General features: G+C 37.3%; 1 protein-coding gene across 2 annotated transcripts in view; it reads right to left on the reverse strand.

Annotated features, from left to right (window-relative positions):
• Positions 1-21,474, reverse strand: part of LOC135468293 (dystrophin-like) — an 82,933-nt gene that overhangs the window by 14,151 nt on the left and 47,308 nt on the right. For both annotated transcript variants that reach the window (XM_064746476.1, XM_064746467.1), the window contains 10 exons: positions 17,594-17,763; positions 13,577-13,733; positions 12,737-12,869; positions 11,791-11,930; positions 10,994-11,128; positions 9,740-9,870; positions 8,801-8,895; positions 2,224-2,284; positions 1,005-1,066; positions 2-76 (listed from right to left, as the gene is read on the reverse strand). In XM_064746476.1, the coding sequence (XP_064602546.1) occupies positions 2-76; positions 1,005-1,066; positions 2,224-2,284; positions 8,801-8,895; positions 9,740-9,870; positions 10,994-11,128; positions 11,791-11,930; positions 12,737-12,869; positions 13,577-13,733; positions 17,594-17,763 (1,159 nt within the window). The remainder of the gene's footprint in view (position 1; positions 77-1,004; positions 1,067-2,223; positions 2,285-8,800; positions 8,896-9,739; positions 9,871-10,993; positions 11,129-11,790; positions 11,931-12,736; positions 12,870-13,576; positions 13,734-17,593; positions 17,764-21,474) is intronic.

A 21,474-nucleotide genomic window follows, 5' to 3' on the forward strand; every position in this document is an offset into this window, starting at 1 on the left:
CAGCATAAACGTTTTTGTAATGTGCGTAGCTTCATGGCAGTTCTATATGCAGAAAATCTGACTTCATTTAAATCATCTGGAAATAAACAAAAAGCAAATGATAATAGAAGATCTCAACATTAAACAGAAGAGCTGTCAATCTTATTTAATAATCAACTTTGTTAATAGCTATAAATAATACATGACTGTAACCCAACACCTCTTAGTCATTACTAAAAAAAATTATTCCAATCAGCATTTCACTTGGGATATGAACCTACCACATTTTGTACTCAATCAATTTTTTGATAACTCTTTTCCAGTCTTAAACAAGAAAACAGCACACTTGGGCAATGTATAAACTGCCTGAACATTTGGAAAATGTATGAGAAATATTTTATCACCCAATTATTTTCACATGCCACAATTTGCAGGCAAGAAATGCAACAATTTCCATCCAAACTATGTAGTCTGTAATTTAGGCAGGTTATTTTGTTCTCTATTCACGACCGTCAAGAATACTGTGGGCATGACAATTAACACCTCTTCTTGGAAGTGAGTCAACTTCAAAAGGAGATATCATTGTTTACAGACAGAAGTTTTGATCTGATGGACAAGTTGAGGCACTGTGCAAAACATTATTCCTTTAAAATGTGGATATTCTTTGAAGGAATGATGTATTCAGCATATGTGTTATTCAAAAAACAGCTGTATGAAGGCAGCCATGAAGCAGCTGATGTCTTATTTATGACCAATCATTTTGTCCCAAATTTTATTCTTCTACACTGTTTTCCATTCCATCAAGATACATGCAGTATATAATGTATATAAATATGCCCTTTACCAGTGTCACAGCTGACCTATTGTTGACAAGGCGAGAAAAAGTAAAATTCCAGTAGAAAGTCCAGAACATTTCTCCCCCATTAATTCATTATTGGCCTCATCAGACATGCAGTGCTAACATAGGCAGCTTGACCTCAAACTTTATTCCATCGATCAAGAAGTCAATTTGAAGTCATACTCACTAAGAGCTTCCATTAAGTCTACCATTTTAGGGTGGTCCCAACGGGTTGTTTCTGTGGTGTGACTGTAAAATGAAAATCAGTCCCAAGGCTAAGCATGACATGTGAAGAACATATATTTGTTTATTATTTCACCGGGATTTAACACTGTACTCAAGGACATTCTACTTACACAAAGACAGATAAAAAGTTATAACATATGTTTTAAGAGCATACCTTGACATGCAAATATGGGACAATGAGACAATTTCCACATCTAAATTTGTCATACTTCCCTTTCATTTTTTATCTTCTTTGAAATGATGTTACTACCTGACCAAAATAGCATCAATCTACTTTACAGCTCCTTTCCACAATTATTACACTTGTGCATTTAGGCTAACTTTCATCTGGATGATATTTATTTACTTATTTACTGGACTGGTGTTTCACACCGTGCTCAGGAATATTTCACTTATATGATGACTGCCAGCATTATGATGACAGGGAACCAGACAGAGCCCGGACAAAAACCAGGCTGGGTAATACAGGTTTAAATAAACATTTGACTTAAAAGGGTAAATATATGCAACATTTGTCAGAAAATGTGCAGATCTATAAATGGTTCTATCTTTGTCCTTATTTTACACAGCGCAACAATTAACCAATCAAAATAACCCTCAGAATACACAGAACATTTCAAGAATATAAACTAATTAAATCCTTTCTAATTCTGTCCGATTTATCTTGTTAGACAATGGCATTTACTATAACATAGACAACTTCATTATATCCCACTTAACCACCCACACTAAATCACAAAAACATGCCTTTTACATTCCTCCAGGACACCCTACCCACATTTTGGGGAATTTCTCACGCAAGCAGAGCCAAATCCTTCACTGAAAGTTTATAGCCTATATCAGTTACAGTACCTGTAATGAGCCAGTCATTGGTTTAAACTTTGATATTTTCAAAGGACTTTTGTTTATGATAATTTACACATATATGAGAAAAAGAAAAAGATGTGTACATTTTAGTCCATATGTCATTGTCTTTGCAACTAATTAGGTCAGTCTTGATTAATGATCATCTAAATTGATGTATATTCGCTATTTATAAGGATTATTACAAGCCTTTCATTATTATGCTATGTTTATAGCAGAACAGAAGATATGGTCAAATACAAATTTGCAGATATATGACATCAGGTGGACAGTTAAATCTAACGGTGGAGACTTACTTGATGTAGTATGGTACCTTGTTACCAGCCACTGCCCTCTCCCATGGTGTATCCACAGATGCTGAAATAGAACCACCCAGAGTTAGTTGACGCTCCCATATCTCCATCATGTATCCCTGCGATGGGTGGGTGTTGAAGCATGTGACAACTGCTGCTTATAACAAACACATCGTCTCTACATGTAGACAGAAACGGGCTCATCTACACTTGGGGTGTGAATTCAACTGTTCACTAGTGACAGCTTCACCAAGTTTCTATTGTTCAGTCTCACAGTTTTGCTAAAGCTCAATGAAACAACATATGTTCATTCATCATGAGCACTAGAAGTAAAATCACACCTCACTACTCACAAATGAGCAAGGTACAAGTCTCTGCTCATGTCAAATGAGAGTTTCCTCAAGATCACTGGTTACTTTTTCAGCAAAGAGCGGCATTAGAATATGGTGATGCAGGGTGTTGAGGTGTGGACTCAAAATCCTCACCAGTGTGTACACTTCAGTGTTGTAATCATCAAGGTAGTTCTCAGAGGAGACTATGAACTTCATGGACCTAACCTGACTCCCCAATGAGGGGTGGGGGTGGGGTAGATGTGGTACATAATCTAGTACCCAAATACCTGCCTAAATGGACAGATGACTACAGTCTAATAGCATATTTATGCAAACCTAGATTGTAACAGTATTGCTCTATTTCTTGATGTAGAATTTCACTTTTTTTCAACTGTCATAAAGTTCATAAGTTGCATTTATTAGGACAGAGCTGTTCTTTTTCCTTCTTCAAACTGTGCAAGCTAATTTATGACACAGCCATTTCATAATAGGATGTCTGCAGAGACTGTTCTATAACTCTGCAAGTACTAGTCTATGTACATGATGTCCACACATGTGTATACACTGGAGATATTCATGAGATTTCTAGTCACAACAAGTTCATACATACAAGCACTGTTCTGGTCAATGTTTTACAGCAACCAGTTTCCTTAGAAATACTATGGTAATTAGATTTGCACCTTAGGATTTGTTCAGGGGTGATTCAGAGTGGTATTTGCATATCTGAGCCTAACTGCCAAACAGTTTGGCCTATTATGTAACACCATTAGGGCCTATCTGATTTCTGGAAATCACCAGAGATAAGCCACACTACACATAGCACAGTATAAGCTTAACTTTACCTCTGGCATATCCCTCCATAAAAGTTGGTATAAACTATGCTGTACACATGTAAGCTGTATCACTTTATCCAACAATAAGCCTGGAATCTTCATCCATCAAATTCCTAAGCCAATCCCATCTATTATTTATTTTTCATTGTAATTTATGAAACTGAACTCAAAATGTTTTTTTTTCATCAAACCACACTCAAAATGTTCTTGCGATTCTTACAGACATAAAGGGCTTCAGTGACAAATGCTTGTACCATTGCATGTTTTTGTTCCTCTTATTCCCACACACACACCTCTTCCTGCTCCCACCCTCAACTCCCATCCTCCCACACGTTTTTTTCTCATGGCTAGATACACAAAATCATATATGAAAGTTTCAGTGTCTGAGCTGAACTTCAGAACAGCTGGAGGTAAACCCCAAATGAACATGTATAGAAATGAACACAAATATCAAAGTATCACCCCTCTCCAGCGGTAGAAATACAGTCTCCTAATATCATCAGTCAGGTCAGATGATGACTACAAATCTGAGCAAGTTACATCCCACGCCTGACATATAACATATTGTAATACCTCCACCAGCTTATACAGTACAGTAGGACAGAAAGCAAACAGGCAGTAGCATATGCCTGTAGCTACATGTACATATATATATTACATGTGCATACATGTAATGATAATAAAATACATGTACCAGGACATATTACATGTACATACATGTAATGATAATAAAATACATGTACCAGGACATATTACATGTACATACATGTAATGATAATAAAATACATGTACATGAATCACAACAACCTACAACAAAGTGAAAACCTTACAACATAATAAATAAACCTCAAAGAAATTGTTCAAGTTCACATGAATTATGAATAAAAACCTGAAATCACCAAAGTTTACAGAATTGCTGCCACTGTAGGATCGTGTTAAATCAATTAATAAAAACAAAAAAAAAATGAATTTTTTAAATTTCATCATCAGAATACCGATCAGTACATATCATGAAATATCAAAAGATAATTTACAGCAAAATGAAACACTCAACAGTTTTTGAACCCTCTACACTGACTATTAACAATATAAGATCACACCCCACGTTTGGCTACATATGGATAGTCCAGTATGTTATAATGTGTAATGTATGTATGTTATCCTAGCACACCATCACATATTGTTTACTCCAACAGCTGATCATGCAGAGCATACTGACAACCATACATGTGTTGATACAGATGGCTGTGGTTGTTACATAAACCAATAGAAATACCTTACATCACATTCTCTATATTAACTGGGTATAAGGTTTGAATGCTCCCATATGTATCTATGCTCCCATCTATATATATATCTATATATATTGTACAAGCTTGTCCAGGACATATATGTAAGCAACCACAAGTGTGCCATGTAAACCTAAATAGATAACTTCCCAAGTACAAGCACTACTTGTTCCAAATCAATACCTTCATACTCTAGTGGCTGTTGTCCCATGCTCCTCACCAATCGTCTCTCGAAGCCTTTCTTGCCCATGGTTAGTCCTCCAGAGCAAGCAGGTAGGTGTACGCAACAGTGGATACCTACAGGTCTATATGGCCTGCTTTCGACAGCAACGCCTGGCAGGAGGGAGTCTTATCAACTGTGGTCCTAATTGGACAGCTCAATGACAGAACCACTTCCCAGGCTTGCTGATGGCCACAGAGATCTGATGTGGTCGCTCTGAAATTATCCTTTGGCTGACACCAAAAGCCAGAGACAAATGTCAAGGATATTCTCTCCACTGGATGATCAGAACATGGGGATACAGCGGAGAAGATTTATCTTTCAGATTCCCATATATATACCACCTACCGGTAGCTCATAAACATGTCCAGGGTGTCACTTTGGAATCTGGACACGACCAGACAATGTTCCTATGAACAATTTGGATTCCTATGGAATGGTCAATGAACAGTAAAACACGTTTAACCAAAATATGTATCCATCCCAGTCGGAAAATAAATGGCAGAAGGAGCCGTCAAAGAAGTGGACAGCTTGACATATGAGAGCAGAGCACATTAACTTCATCTCATCTTTATTCTTGAAATCATCAATCTTGGTCTTCTATATCTGGGATTGACCCACACACCCGGAGAGCTCCTCAAACAGGGGACTTTGGACACCTTTCACAATCAGGTATCAATCTCAATTCTCGTTATCAAGATGCTGTTACATGTACATCCTGTCCAACTCAATCTTGGATTACCCTTGTATTACTTCTAAAACAGCAGACATCTTGGGAGTTCTAATAAGCAGCTGTATCACTTCATCTCACAGACATCTACAGGAGACCAAATGGTGAACAACTCCATCTACTGTCCTCAATTCAGTGCACTAGAAATCTTCCAAACCCCTGCACCACCCAATCTACCTCAACTCCTCTAATCCTCTCACAATGAAATCTTGATGCTCAAGAAAATCTCTGAGCAATCTAAGATAGCACCCCTCAACAACATGAAAAGTGTACACCAACAGCTGACCTGGAACACAAAACTTCCTTGCCAGAGACAGTTTATCTGGAAGCTTTAGAGACTTAATTTATGCACATCACGGTCCAATAGCTTCACAAAGCCAATGTACTAAAGCTGACATGTTGTAGAATTAAGAAAGCAGATGGCCAAAATCTTGCCAGGAACCCTTTCATAGGTGTTCCTCGTGAATCCTGTCTCTCCTCCTCCCCAGTACTACCCTTGATGCCTTTCCTTATCTCTGGACTTTAGACATGTTGATGGAAACAGCAGGGCTGGAGCTGATCCATCATCTAAGATAAGGTACTTGTACTAAAGACAGACAGAAGCCTTCACAAGCTGGAGTACCTGTCCAGTCAAGTATAAACTTTGGACTGAAGTATGCAGAGAGATGTACACAGTCAACTGAATGTCATGTCCCACACTCTAAACATGCTATAAACATGTAGTGGTAGAGAGGTAACTAATTCTTCACATTTAACCAATCAATTATACACTTTTTTCACAATGTCAACCATTCTAAAATGCATTCTATGCACTTCAAAAACTCCGTAGAAGAATTGCATGTAGTTCAATACGCAAGGGCCATAAACGTATTTACATTTTTTGAGACACGGATTCAAAAAAGATACAATAAAAATAAATTAATCCACTGGAACATCTTCAATTTTCGCAGTCAAAATTTTAAATGACAGTTAAAGACATTTGACCACTCCTGTACTGACAACCTTAGTTCATAAAAATCCTTTTCCAGCCGATATGTACGGCCCAATTTCACTAAGAAATTCTCATGCACTAATCCTACTTTTTCCTCAAAATAAACAATTGAATCAAATATACAAAATAGTAAATTAAATGAGGAATTTTATCACATAAATATGCAGACTGATTTACCTATAGTTTATGCACATCATTTGCCAGATGTATTGAACTTCTCACAGTGTGTTCTAACATTCTTATCTCCCTTAAAATACATATTTCTTTATTTATTTGATTGGTGTTTTATGTAAATGCGTAATATGGAACAACCTGACTTCCCTTAACCAATCTATACAGCACCACTGTTCATACACTCTAAATACACGTGTACTTTGCTATCGTTCGTTTGGGTATTATTACTGTCAACACGGAAATGGTGTCCAATTAACTTGAGCAGAAATTCCAGCCATCACTTTGTGACAATGAAATCTGGAAAGCACTTTCAGCTAATTGGCTGTTACTTGTGGCTTTGATAACGAGGCTGTCAAGAATGATAACACAACAGATATTTACCTAGTCCTAAGCAAATAAACATTTGGGGCATGTTAAATTTACATGTGCAAGCACAGGAAACATAGTGTATTATATCCAATATGTATAAGTCGTTAAAACTGATTAGGTCATTAGTCTATTCCTACATCTAGAAAAAGACTGCACACATATATATGTAGCTTGAAATTGACATTGTATTGTCAAACACCTATAAAAAACGTTTAAAAAAAACCCGTCTAAAATGGAACTTTTACAAAGAAACCTTTAGGAGCAGAAGGCCTGAAAAACAACTACCTTTGACAAAACCTGTCAAAGTAATGTTTGATTGATATTTTAAGTCCACTGTAAAAAAGCAATGGCTATATAACCATGTACTAGTGGGGAACATCGACTCAATATGTGTGCATCAATGAAACCATATGCATCCTTCTGTGATTTTTTGTTAATAAATCAACAACACATGATCAGCGGATAGTTTGACTGTAGTAGAGCAAAAACGACCACATAGGACGTCCACATTCCCTTCAATCAGGATTAAATCCTTTATTCTTGTTGGCAGCCTAGAAGAGTTCTTTAGCAAAGGTAAATACTGCATAATTAGAACCACCTGTTTTTCATCAGGAAAATTTGGCACCTGCCTTCCTCCATACTTTCAGCTTGAATACATCATACAACACCAGGTGGTGTGTGAAGCTTGGAATTTGTCCAAAGAAAACCCAACTCAATTTAGAACATAAATGGGGGTCAAACATCAACAGGTATAAAATATGGTAAATACCCTAAAAATGAACAAAAAAATAGGCTTAACTAAAGCTATATTTTCTTACAGGTTTTTCACGTTTCCATTCTGTAGTATCTTTCACAGTGGGAGCTCTTAATTAAAGCCCACAGGCTAGTGCGTAATTCTCTAAAATGCTGTAATGGGGAAGGTTTTCATGCATGAACCTGAAATGTCCTACAATCTGTGCTGCTATAGCAGTATGTTTGAACAAGCAGAACATATGCAATGAAAAGGCACAATTTTATTTTGCTGAACTTTTGTTTACTTTGCGTAACAAAAACAACAGAGCTACATTACATTCTGTCAAAGGGCAGTAAAATTTATCATATCATGTGGGAGGCCTGGTTCATATCATTACAGAATGATAACTGTAATTGTAAATGCGAGTAAAATCTCTCACATTCACACGTTTTTGACTGCAGTAAATGATTCCTTGCTCACGGCGACCTTCAACACAGTTAACCAGGCAAAATCAAAAGGAACAATCTTGGCTCCTGTAATATACTTGTCCTTGATGGAAGCATGACAATCCGATGATAATGACTGGTTCAGTTTTACAGCTAATACAAAACTGTATGCAGCTTAACACATACACCTTCATAAGATGCTGGTCCTCTATCATAACATATACTTTTTTTTCTCATAGAATGGTTGGATATTTTTACAACATAGATTTGTGGAGAGCAATAAAACACTCTTGTGTTGACCAGAACAGTACATGTAGTTACCGACAGGTGTAAGCTGTTTCCTTCATACCCCACCTTCCCCTCCCATCCTCCCCCCCCCCACCAAACAATCACACAAACATGTCTGTGTATATCTGATAAACACAGAACATTGCTACAGTCAGCCCATTAATTGTCTACTCACCAGATAGGAAATGCTGAGATGTGGGTCCGAAATCTCGAATTGCTTCCTGTAATTGTTTTAATCTCTCCTCTATAGACAACTGCAACATTTTCCACCTGGACAAAACCCATAAAGTGGACATATTTTACTAAACCATTTCACTAACTGGAGTTATTTAGAGGAATACATGAAACTTGTCAGATCCCCAAATCGAAAAAAAACATTCTTGAAAATGATGCAGGTTTAGAGGTTCTTTGTATACATATTACAAAGTTTACAATGATAAAATGTGCTGGTACGATACACAAATGTTTTTCAATGAGACATAGCCTAAATAACCTAAAAGTTCATCCATGTTCCTCATTTTTCAAGATTCTGGGAGTTCTATCCATTTTAAAATGATGCTTTGAAAGGTGTTTGGAATTAACAATAATCCTCCTGGAAAAATGTACATTTGAGCACCAGAGGGCATATCTCATAACATTTATTTGCCCCTAAAAATGCTCTTTTGTGGTCAAATTTTTTTACACATCAAAATTACAAGTTTTATTAATGCTACTGGTGTTTATACAGCTGATCTAGTTTCAGCAAAAGCTATTTAAAACAATTCAGATATGTGCACATGAAGTGTTTATATATCTGACTCCACAGTAAACAAGGCTGTAAGTTTATGGAGCCTGGGAATTTCTGATTCACTCCAGTGATTGGAATGGACAATCAGTAACTAAACCTACCAGTGAGTTTCCAAGAGCAGCTAAACTGTCAGATAAACGTATTAAACTGCCATTTGACCAGAGAAAAGACACTTTTGAACTTCTTGCTACACGCCCAGGTAAAATCTAAAAGCAGGCGGCCATTTTTTTCTCTGGTGTAATTGGAATCCATTATCAAAATTACACGCCTGTGATTTGAGTGAAAGCGGCAGCAACAAAAAAAGCATAAAAAAGCTTTGCTACACACCTTGAGTTCAAGCCTTCCAATTTGTTAATGGGAATATGTGATAGGACAACATCTAACACTTGAATCTGACTGGCTAGATCGTTAACTTGATCCACTCGACCTTGGAGAGGGGCCACACGATGCTGGAATCCCTGGAAACACAACAGGAGACAGCCGGCTAATAGAAAATCTAACACACAAGACAGAAGAGCAAATAAACTCACATTTCAGTAAATGTTTTTACTTTCTCTCGAAACACAAGATGTCAGAATTCTCCCAAAGGGGCACCCAAAGTGGCGACAAGGAAACAGACAGATTTATATTTCAGATTTAGAAGAACATCTCTTAGACTGATCTAGTTCTGATCAGATTCTTATCAAGGCAGTTTGACATTTCAGTTAAAGAAAAGTCCACAACAAGAACGCAATTAAAAGAATGGTAATTACATGTACTCTTTATTTTCTTTCCATAATGTATTTTGAAGAGCACCACATCATTCAACCTCATCCACTTGAAACTGTTTGCACAACTTTCTTTCTACATATACACAGACTTGACCGTAAGTTTATTCTAGGGAAGGGAAAGTGTCTAGTGCCATGTTCTTGTCACTTGCTTTGATTTACTTATTTGATTGCTGTTTTACATCGTACACATGAGTATTTCACTAATACACTGGCAGTCAGCATTATGGTGGGAAAAACCCAGGCAGAACCCAAGGCAAACACACAACAATCTGCAGGATGCTGGGAGATATGCCCACGTAAGACCTGAGAGGAAGCCAGCATGAGCTGGTAACTTGCTTTAAATGAATTCTTCCAATGGCCTTTAGAAGCCAAGTTGAATAACAAAAGAATACATGAAGAACAAGTTCTAGTTTTCCAGTGAGTAACATTTCAGTATACATACTGGTACTGTTATCAAGCACAATCATTTGCTCTGAATAGATGCTCATGTAACACTTCTGATGTTGGTACCTGACATAAATCATTCAACACTCAAGCTTGAGCCCAGCTAACTGGTTAAGCTCCCTTCATGCGATGCAATTTGTTATATGGACTTCTCAAATACAACCAGACAAAAAGAAACTGGAAAAAGTTTATTTTATATGATTTATACCTAAAGACTGGAACAGAATTTCACTTAAAGTGTGTTCTTATATAGCTTGATTCTTCAGGTCGTTATATGTATGACAAACTGCACTGTGTAGACAGGTTTACTTCCACTAGTGGAAATCCCACCCCAAAGTACCACACAAAATTTAGATGTTGTTGTTACCTTTGTTTTATCTATTTCGTCCTGCAGGTTCTCTATGACAATGTCCCCTACAGGCGGCCAATGGCTCATCTCTTGGTCTGCCTCCCCTAGCTGACCATCCAAATCCTCCATTGTTTCGTGAAGCATCGTCATTTTCTAGAAAATCAAGCAGATAGAAATAGAGTTTAGTAACAGTACACCACCACTGCTTTCTCAGAATCTCCTATATAAACCCTGTATGGCAACAACATTTGTTTATTTCAATGACATACTGAACAGTCCTTATCATTCAACTCACTCAAAACTAAAACATCACCAATACTGGACTCTTCCATTGTGTTTCCCAGTATATAAGTATGTAATCCGAAAAATTTCTTAGTGTAAGTGGCAGTGTAATTTCTTCTATTTCATACTACCCATATGCAAACGTTTTGGGAGATACCCAGCTCTGGTAATTTAGTGATTATTCTAAACTAAACTTTCTACCTCTGAATTTGCAGGAGCATGAAATATCTGAATTTCAACGAATTTTTATATTACTATAAAAGTGCGGTAAGGCCATGTCAAGATGTTCACCAGCCTAGGTCCTTTCAAACAGTATGACAGTTCTAAAAGCTTTCCCTCAAGGGACATAACTCTACATCATAAATCTTACAGCAATACTTTTTCATGTACTTACATTTACATTTCCAAGTGGTGACTACCAACTAACACATCATACTGTGGTAAGGCAGAGTCTCAACATCTCAGATGTAAACTTTTCAAGTTCTTAAAAACAAACTGCTCTATAAGAGAATGAAAATAAAACTCTAACTTACTTCTGATACTTCATCAAGTTGTGCTTGCCATTCGTTTGAGTCTTGATTTAACTCAGCCCATTTCCTGTTTAGAAATCTAACTTGGCGTCGTATTTTCCGAATCAAATGCCTAGCATCCTTCTCCCCAGCCCCATCTTCATCTGCTCATATAAGGTAAAAAAAAAATCAAAATCACTTTCAAAACAGGTATTTAAATGATTCTCAGGTATTCTGTCTGTGAAAGTGCTGCCTAATATATATATATCACAAGACACAATATAGCCGTGAAAAATCATGGTGAATTTCCCGTAATTTTTCACCAACTATATAATCACCCTTCTGTACTACCATTTTGTACAGCAGGGTTATTAACAGTTCATGGGAAATTCCAGAAAATGCAAACACAAGTGTGTACATTTACTAATATATTCCAAATACATAAATACATACATATCTTTTAAATCATAGATTTCACTATTTTAGAGTGAGTGAGGGAGTGAGTGCTTGGGGTTTAACGTTGTGCTTAACAATTTTTCAGTCATATGACGACGAAGGAATCCTTAGGGATATGTAATGTACCTCCTTGCTGCAGGACAGATTTCCACCGCTCTTTTATCTAGTGCTGCCTCACTGGGGCTACTTACCGAAGGTAAGCAAGCTGCCTCGCCCGAGCCATTATACTGATACGGGTCAACCAGTTGTTGCACTATCCATTTGATGCTGAACGTCAAGCGAGGAAGTTACAACTTCCTCTTTTAAAGTCTTAGGTGTGACTCGACCCAGGATTGGATCTACCGCTCCCTAAGCGGACACTCTACCAACTGTGCTATCCGGGCCGGTCACTATTTTAGAGTAACCATGAAAAGGTTTACAATTCTAAATGATACAAGCAAAACAGATACCCTCTGCATTTACAGGAGATCTTTTCATTGACTAAATGCACTGACAAAGTGTTACAGCTCAGTACCTGACACATCTCCACTGTCTGCACTGTCAGTGCTCAGCCTCTTGTCTTCCCCTTCTTCCCGTAAATAGAACCTTCCAGCCTCCAGGCTCTGCTCCACCAGGGGGCGCTTTAGGTCTAACTGGTCTCTAAGCCTCTGAAATAAGATTGAAAACACACACAGAACATAACACTTGTCAGATCACGGTACAGAGAAAAAACTCACCAGCCGCCTAAAATTTAGCATAAACATAAACAACAATATTTTCATAAAAGCCATATGAAAACACACCTTATTAAAAGATGTATAATACAGCTACCACAGATTTGCAGCTTGTCTAAGCTGGTTAAAGGAAAAAGTGCTCAAAGCAAAGATTTGCACGTAATATTATATTATTCTTACCACAGAGAAAGAATTTAGGAATTCCCATAATCTACGGCAAAGTGATTCATTTTACTTGATAAGAAATGGGCACTGTAACTAAAACTGACCTACTTAAGGTGGTCATTCTAAACTGAAACTGAAAAACTTCTACCGATTGTCAGCATAAAGGTTATATATGGCTGCAAGAAAGCCAAGAGCTAGTTAAACACAGTTACAGAAAAACAAGTTGAGACTTGCAATGGGCCAACAAAAAAGCTAATGTCTCGAAGAGATTGAAAATATGTGCAAAACAAAAAAAACAACTAGAACCAACATCTCAAAGCTAAAACATGAGAACTGTACAAAAAAGAAGTTTCCAGGCTTGAGGAGTTGTAAGGAATCAGTTTTTTATTTTCTGTGAAATGATTCCTCGCTGATCTCAATCGCTCTGAGCAAAATCACGTCAATTTGGTCCGTAGCTGACATCATCAATCACTCACCTCGTTCATGTCGCTCTGTCGCTGCACGGAATTGACATCTCCGCCAACAGGTTTCTGGTGGAGCAGGTCCTGATGTTTGCGCAGTATCCAGTCAATCAGCTGCTGTAACGTCTGCAAGAGATGCATCCACTGCTCTGCGTTACTCTCCAGATGACTCCTAAAAACCAGATAGGAAGACAGATGTTGAACTGCAGAGTCTTGAGTGTGAGCTGACGGAACGCTCTCATGATGTTATTTACGCCAACACAAGCACATGACAAAAGGTGTTGATGCTTCGCTTTCTGACAACATGAACTCAACACGCACAGCCCTCATTAATGAAGCCAATCGTTAAGATTTCAGCCAATGAAATTACAAAAAAGAACTTCTTTCCAAAGTCCACATGAAAAACTTAAGTGTCAAATGTACTATAAATAATTTGAATTGTGACTCATTTAAAGAGTTTTTTCAAACATGACTAAAGGAGCCTTAACCTTTTCAATGCATTTTTAAAAAGGACAAATAATCAAAACCAGGCTCCTGTCAATGACTGAGTACCCCCTACTATACATGTATTCTTCTTCTTAAAATTTGGGACATAAATGTGTTTTTGCACATACACATACATGTACACAATCAGGAGATCTCACAACCTTTATATATGAGGAGATCACACAATCTTTATATATGAGGAGATCTCACAATCTTTATATATGAGGAGATCTCACAACCTTTATATATGAGGAGATCACACAATCTTTATATATGAGGAGATCTCACAACCTTTATATATGAGGAGATCTCACAATCTTTATATATGAGGAGATCACACAACCTTTATATATGAGGAGATCTCACAATCTTTATATATGAGGAGATCACACAATCTTTATATATGAGGAGATCTCCCAATCTTTATATATGAGGAGATCTCACAACCTTTATATATGAGGAGATCACACAATCTTTATATATGAGGAGATCTCACAACCTTTATATATGAGGAGATCTCACAATCTTTATATATGAGGAGATCACACAATCTTTATATATGAGGAGATCTCACAATCTTTATATATGAGGAGATCACACAATCTTTATATATGAGGAGATCTCACAATCTTTATATATGAGGAGATCTCACAACCTTTATATATGAGGAGATCTCACAATCTTTATATGAGGAGATCTCACAATCTTTATATATGAGGAGATCTCACAATCTTTATATATGAGGAGATTTCACAATCTTTATATATGAGGACATCTCACAATCTTTATATGAGGAGATCTCACAATCTTTATATATGAGGAGATCTCACAATCTTTACATGAGGAGATAACACAGATATATGTATATTCCCAGTGCACAAAATCTCAGGGAAGATACCTCCTATTACAAATAACTGTCTTCCAGCAACCTGTGAATGGTCGTGGGTTTCCCTCAGGCTCCGCCCTGTTTTTTTCCCTCCATAATGTTGGTCGCTGTCGCACAAGTGAAATATTCTTGAGTACGGCATAAAACACCAATGAAACAAACAAATAATAAATATTACAAATGACAGATAGGCCTGGAAGGCCCTTAGGACTGGAACAGTGTTTTAAATTTCCACCTTTCATAATATGATACATGTGCAACTACATTCATGGCAAATAGAAAATAATGTAACAAAATGGGATCAACAGAAAGAGACATCTTCACAAACAGGAGAAAAAATGCAAAAAAATGATAACAGAATCTCAATTTTTGTCAGATCAAGGAGATATATATGGAAGGAGGAACAACTGGCCCAGTCAGCCCAGCGAGCAGGCCCAGCGAGCACACCTGCTGTGCTTTTCTACTCTGAATGAACCCTCCCCCGCTCAGGCAGCCTTTGATGTCCAATATATGATACCAGGCCTCACAGGGCGTCCTTGAGTGGGGCTAAGAGTGAATTGCCGCGATAGTGATCCCACCATGCACACTAACTTTGAGAAAAAAACATCAGCTTCAAAGTCTGTGCACAACAAAGATGTAGTCAGGTCATATTTGTGCTTCTAAGTGGGCACTTTAATCACATCTATAGTACTATTGTATCGGAAGATATAGTATGTAAAGGACAGCTGTATTTATTGAGCTATCCTAAACATTTTTTATTTTTTCACTATTTTCCGGCGTACATGGTGCGACAAAATTATGTTTTGCAGGTAACATTAGTTTGTGCCATTTACCAGGTGTTGTCGGATTATGAACCCAGGGGCTCAATCTTTTTCAAAACAATCTTTTCTCTGAGTTCAATAAACTCACATTTCCGCACAACAAACAATCCATAGTTTAGAAAAATAAGATTGAGCAGTTTCTTAACAAGTTTATTTTGGTAAACACTGCATTCCTATATTTCTCGAAAAGCACTGCTGGTCGACACAGACGCGCATGTGCAGTCCCCACTGATTTTAAAAACATAACTCAATAAAGATGATTACCTGCCGTGAATACATGCCTCTGCCAAACGTTTATTAGCTTCCTGCTAATGTTTGTCTATAAAACCCGTGAACCAATGCTCATGGAGACATCTGCGAGGGCAGCATTCTACAGCGTACCATCACTGCAGAGGTTAATAAACTTTGGTGCATTGAAATGGAATATGGGCAAATCCAAATCCCATTGGCCGAGAATGTTGTCCTTGTTTAAACCTCCACAGTTATATATATTTGCGGCATGTTGTTTTATGATTATTTAACAATGGCTCTTTATGGTGAAATTTAATAAACGGATATTAGAATTGACACGAAGTTGAGTTTTCTCTGCATGAGCAACTGTATCAGCCAACAGGCCTATATTTTATACAGATTTTATAAGGAGTTTCCAGGGAATTGGTCCAAGGCCAAATTAGGCACTCCAAAATATCATCAGGGGTACAGGTGCATAGAAAAAAAGGGATAAAAACTGACATATTTTTATCGAAAATCAAGATGAAACAGACTGAAATTCGAACCGGAGTTGTAGGCCATGGTGAAACAATGCATCACATTTCAATTCACTGTATTGAACCGGCATGAAAAAAAAAAGAGTGTTTGGAAACTAACTGATGTCCGTTATCAGAAATGAACTCATGAATCAATGAAAAAGTTATTAAATCTATCAAAAAGTGTGTATATTAGAACTGTTTGTAAATATACTTAAAAAACACTTTTCTAGTGTTTGGGCAAAAACATGCAAAGAACGTCTTGCATTGATGATAGGCTTGTATGTATGTATACATGTAGTATCTCCATTTGCTCGGCAAGGATGTTAAAAGTTAACATCAGAAATTGTTGTCTTTATAAGGCATACAAACCATGCATGTGCATTCATTCAACTACCAGTAGCACATTTTTGTTTATATTATCATTTACTTTTAAAAATGATACTCCCAAGGAAATAGGCAAAGTGGTTTGACATACATTCTGTTGTTCTGTATTCATGCTATGTCGGTATCGTACACTGAACACTTTGAAGAACCCTAGTTGTTCTCCTTCTATTTATATCCGCATCATCACATCAATTTGTTTGTAGCCTTTGTGCAGAAGATTACAGACACAACAACAACGAACCAAGCACAGAATTCTCCCACACAGCTGAGAAGCACTTGATCAGTCCCTTTATACTGAGCACACAGAGAAAAGTGTCAATTCTATCATTTTAAGCACAACAACTTGCCAGTACAGCGTGGTAACATTTATTGGAGTTTTGCACCATACACAAAAACATTTCACTAATATTACTGCAAGCAGCATTATAGTGGATGGAAACCCACGACCATCTGCAGGTTGCTGCCAGACCTTCCCATGTAAGACCAGAGAGGAAGCCAGTATGAGCTGGACTTGAACTCACAGTGACCACTTTGTTCAGATCATTGCGCCACACTATCATGCTAACCACTTGGCGATGGAGGCTCCCCAGTGCTGTTATCCTCGCTAACACTTTATACACTTTGTCTGAGAATTCATGGTGGATCCCCTTTGACATCTCTAAGGAGTTAGTTTTCTTGTTACATTGTGGTCAAAGGAAAGTCTCACCTTATTTCCATGGACTTGCTCTTCAGATTCAGCCATCTTTGGTTCATCTCCTTCAGACGCCCCTGTAGTTGTTGAGCATCAGCAGCCACCATTGTTCGTGAGAGATGCCGCCCGCTGTTATTCAAACTCTCAAACGCTGGCAGGTGGGAGTCGACTTCAGCCTGGAGGTCCTATCAATGAAACAAAACAACAGCGGTCAATTCAGAAATGTGCAATATTTATATTCAGAACTTAAATTCAGTTCACAATGGCAGAAGGTCTGGGTTATAATCACAGAAAATTTAAATCATTTTAAACAACTCTGGGTTACATGTCCTTGCCATACTGTGTCCCTGATACCAGCTGTCACAAATACTATCCGGACTCTTGCATACTACACATCTATATATACATATATGTGGATCAGATAGCATTTTGACCTGCACAATCATGGACATCAAACATCAAAACATCATAAAACCACTAACAGATGGCAAATTTTGAACATGACTTCTAATTGATGAAATGTTCTTATGTTCTCCAGCTTATCCCATGATTATTGTATAAAATAATTATCACTGCAAAAAACCTCATAAAAACATTTTGCACATTCTCTGAATCCAGCACAGGATGAACAGAAAGTTTAGCATATGCAGTCTCTAACACACAAGACAAAAGGATTCTGCAAAGAAGTGCTTTTGATAAAACCATGTGAATATACCTGTATATATACAGAGAATACTATATGTGCTGGATGTTTCCACAGTCCCAACAGAATCAGCAAAATATAGAATGAAAGGACAGGATTAGTCAGTCTTGTGGCTGGCTAGTTATTTCACTGGAAATCCCATGAACTTCTTACAGTCAAACTACTACACACAAACCTACATGTCCTACACCACAACTGTTTTTTTACATTGTACCTACAGATTAATATCAATATTTCATATCAGGCAATCATTATCCAGCAGAGATGAACCCAGAAGACCAACAGATGCCATGTTTGCAGACAGTTAATCAATTATCCTACTACAATTCAACCATGAAACAGTCTCTATAAAGCCGATTGCACCCAGTCTATAGAAATCCACAACAATGCCCAGAAAACCTGAGCTTACGACCAATGAATTTTCTCCACTCATGCAAAAGGGTATGGCATTTGCGTTAATGCAGAGCTTGAATTAATCTGATGCAACAAAATATCACATGTGAAATACACAACTACAACATCTCCAGTGTACTAATCAATACTTAATATAAACCATCAAGAATAATCTGTTATGAGACTAATCACTAACACTGTAAATGACTAATGGTGAATGGTCATTTATAATGGTGACTGGTCATTTACAATGGTGAAAGGTCATTTATAATGGTGAGTGGTCATTTATAATGTGGTCATTTATAATGGTGAGTGGTCATTTATAATGGTGAGTGATCATTTACAATAGTGAAAGGTCATTTATAATGGTGAGTGGTCATTTACAATAGTGAAAGGTCATTTACAATGGTGAGTGGTCATTTATAATGGTGAGTGGTCATTTATAATGGTGAGTGGTCATTTATAATGGTGAGTGGTCATTTATGATGGTGAATCATATTTCAATACCCTATTTCTTCTCATTTTTGGGACACCTTGTCTGCTCATTTTAGCCAATATACATGTAATTGTAGCAGGAATACTGAGGTTTTTTTCTCTCATATGGTTAGACCATCTAATGAACAATATAACTCATATCTTAGGCTGGTAAAGAAATGTAACATTCTACTTTTAACACTAATAATCTGTCCCAAAAATTTGAAGAATTAGGCTATGCTTATCTCATTTCAATGACATTTCAAATGACTAAATATTCCACAATGTTTCAACTTACATAACACACATGATGCTTATTGGACAGTTTGTAGCCAATACATGATTGGGAGGAATAAAAGTGTACAAATTTTAAGCTAAAATTCGTAAAATGTTTGTGCCAACAAAATTACTCGCTTTTCACATGGATTTGGATTACATCAACAATTTATTTACTTACTTGATTGCCGTACTTGAAACGCCATACTCAAGAATATTTCACTTATACAACAGTTGCCAGCATTATGGTGGGAGAAGACCAGGCAGAGCCCAGGGGGAACCCACAACCAACCGCAGGTTGCTGCTAGACCTTGCCACATAGAGAGGGGGGCCCGTAAGTCAACAAGAGTGGTTTCAAAATTCTACAGATTAAAATTAAACTTCAAGACAAGAAGGTGCTCAGTTAAACCTCTACATCAGTATTTTTCAGCTGAGAAATTCCACCAAAGTGCTTCGTGATGTGATTGCCTCAATAATTATCACCAAATGAGTGATACAGGATACAAGTCACAGGATTACCGCTGACACAAAATTCTCCTCCCTTAAGAGCTTAATGGCACCATTAACCAGAGAAACTCTCAACAGTCCCTTTCCAAGATTTGCCACATGGGACACTTAAGCTTTTTAAAATCCTGTAAATGCCATCACATAATTAGTCACAGGGGATGGAAGAAAACACAAGGTGAATTTTCTGGTCAATTAGTGAACAAATATCCCCCATTGACAGGATAATACCTCAGGGATCCTGGCCCAGGTCAGCCCTGATGTAGAGATTGATGGTGTCATGTGAACACCTTGACAGCCAATCATTCAAACTCTCTGCAAGGCCAGGTCTAGATCTATAACTCTGCTACATCTGCTCTTCCATTACTGTTCCAACATGCAATCGCATTTACTGATACTAGCCCCGACCTTGTTCAGTTATCTATTTCAATATTAAGTGACTCCTGGGGCATATGCAGGCAAGGAAAAATTAAGACACGATATCACAATCAACTGAATCACATCAACTGGATTCACATGGCCAAACTTTCTTGATAACATTACCTGATAAACTTTTCTGGCCTTAGACGGACCATTTCATCACAGAAACATTTTAAACTACATGGTGTTATCGGATGCATGATAGCAGTCACAATTACTTACCTGTTTAATACATGTTTGATGCAATGTTGAAGTTGCAGCAGTGTGGCGACAACATAATGAGAAAAAACATATATGGTTTCACTATCTGCAAACCTTAAACTATAAACTGTATTTCCATTTAACATGGCATCCACAACATTATTAACATTTTCAACAATAATGAATGGATCTTCACATCATCATAATATCATGCATATAAAATCAGGTAACAGTTCTAACAATTAATTTATTTATTTATTTATTTACTTAAGGAAGGATACCTACTGGAAATGAGTTCCATTTCCAGACTCCGTCTAGATCAGGTCCAAACAAGGTTCCAACCAATGAAAGACAAACTCTTTATCAAAAACATTCCAGGCTTTAAAAAAAAATTTCATCAAAATTTACTATACTATTAATAATTTCAAGAACGCAATGGGAATTGTGGTATAATAACGGCAGAACATAAACATGCAAGTACAAGCCTGTTTCACTGGTTACAGGTATCCATATAGCTTTTTATACCAATGATTAGCAGGGACACTATGATAACACTGAGCATAGTGTGGAGTATGGATTCTACCTTAACTAAAATCAACATCAGATAGAAACAGTATCAGAAGAAACCTGACAGCTTAACTGGGCACATTGGTGAGAAGGAAGAAAGCTCTGGGTTTTGTTGAGATCACTTTTATGATCAAAAGAGTCACATCGGCAAGACACTGGGTGGCATATGGCTTCCTAAGATTATCAAATATCAGAGTTTAATTCATTTCCTTTGTTCTAGGGGCCATCAGACGATGCAGACAAAGCCGTGTCTCTGAGGAGAATCCCCGACACATAACAATGTGATGGATGGTGGGGATAGAGTATAGTACTCCGCAGCTGTACAGACCTGGTAATGTTTACTTTAGACCTACACTGC

The sequence above is a fragment of the Liolophura sinensis genome, chromosome 1 (genome assembly GCF_032854445.1).
Source record: "Liolophura sinensis isolate JHLJ2023 chromosome 1, CUHK_Ljap_v2, whole genome shotgun sequence".
Classification (NCBI taxonomy): domain Eukaryota; kingdom Metazoa; phylum Mollusca; class Polyplacophora; order Chitonida; family Chitonidae; genus Liolophura; species Liolophura sinensis.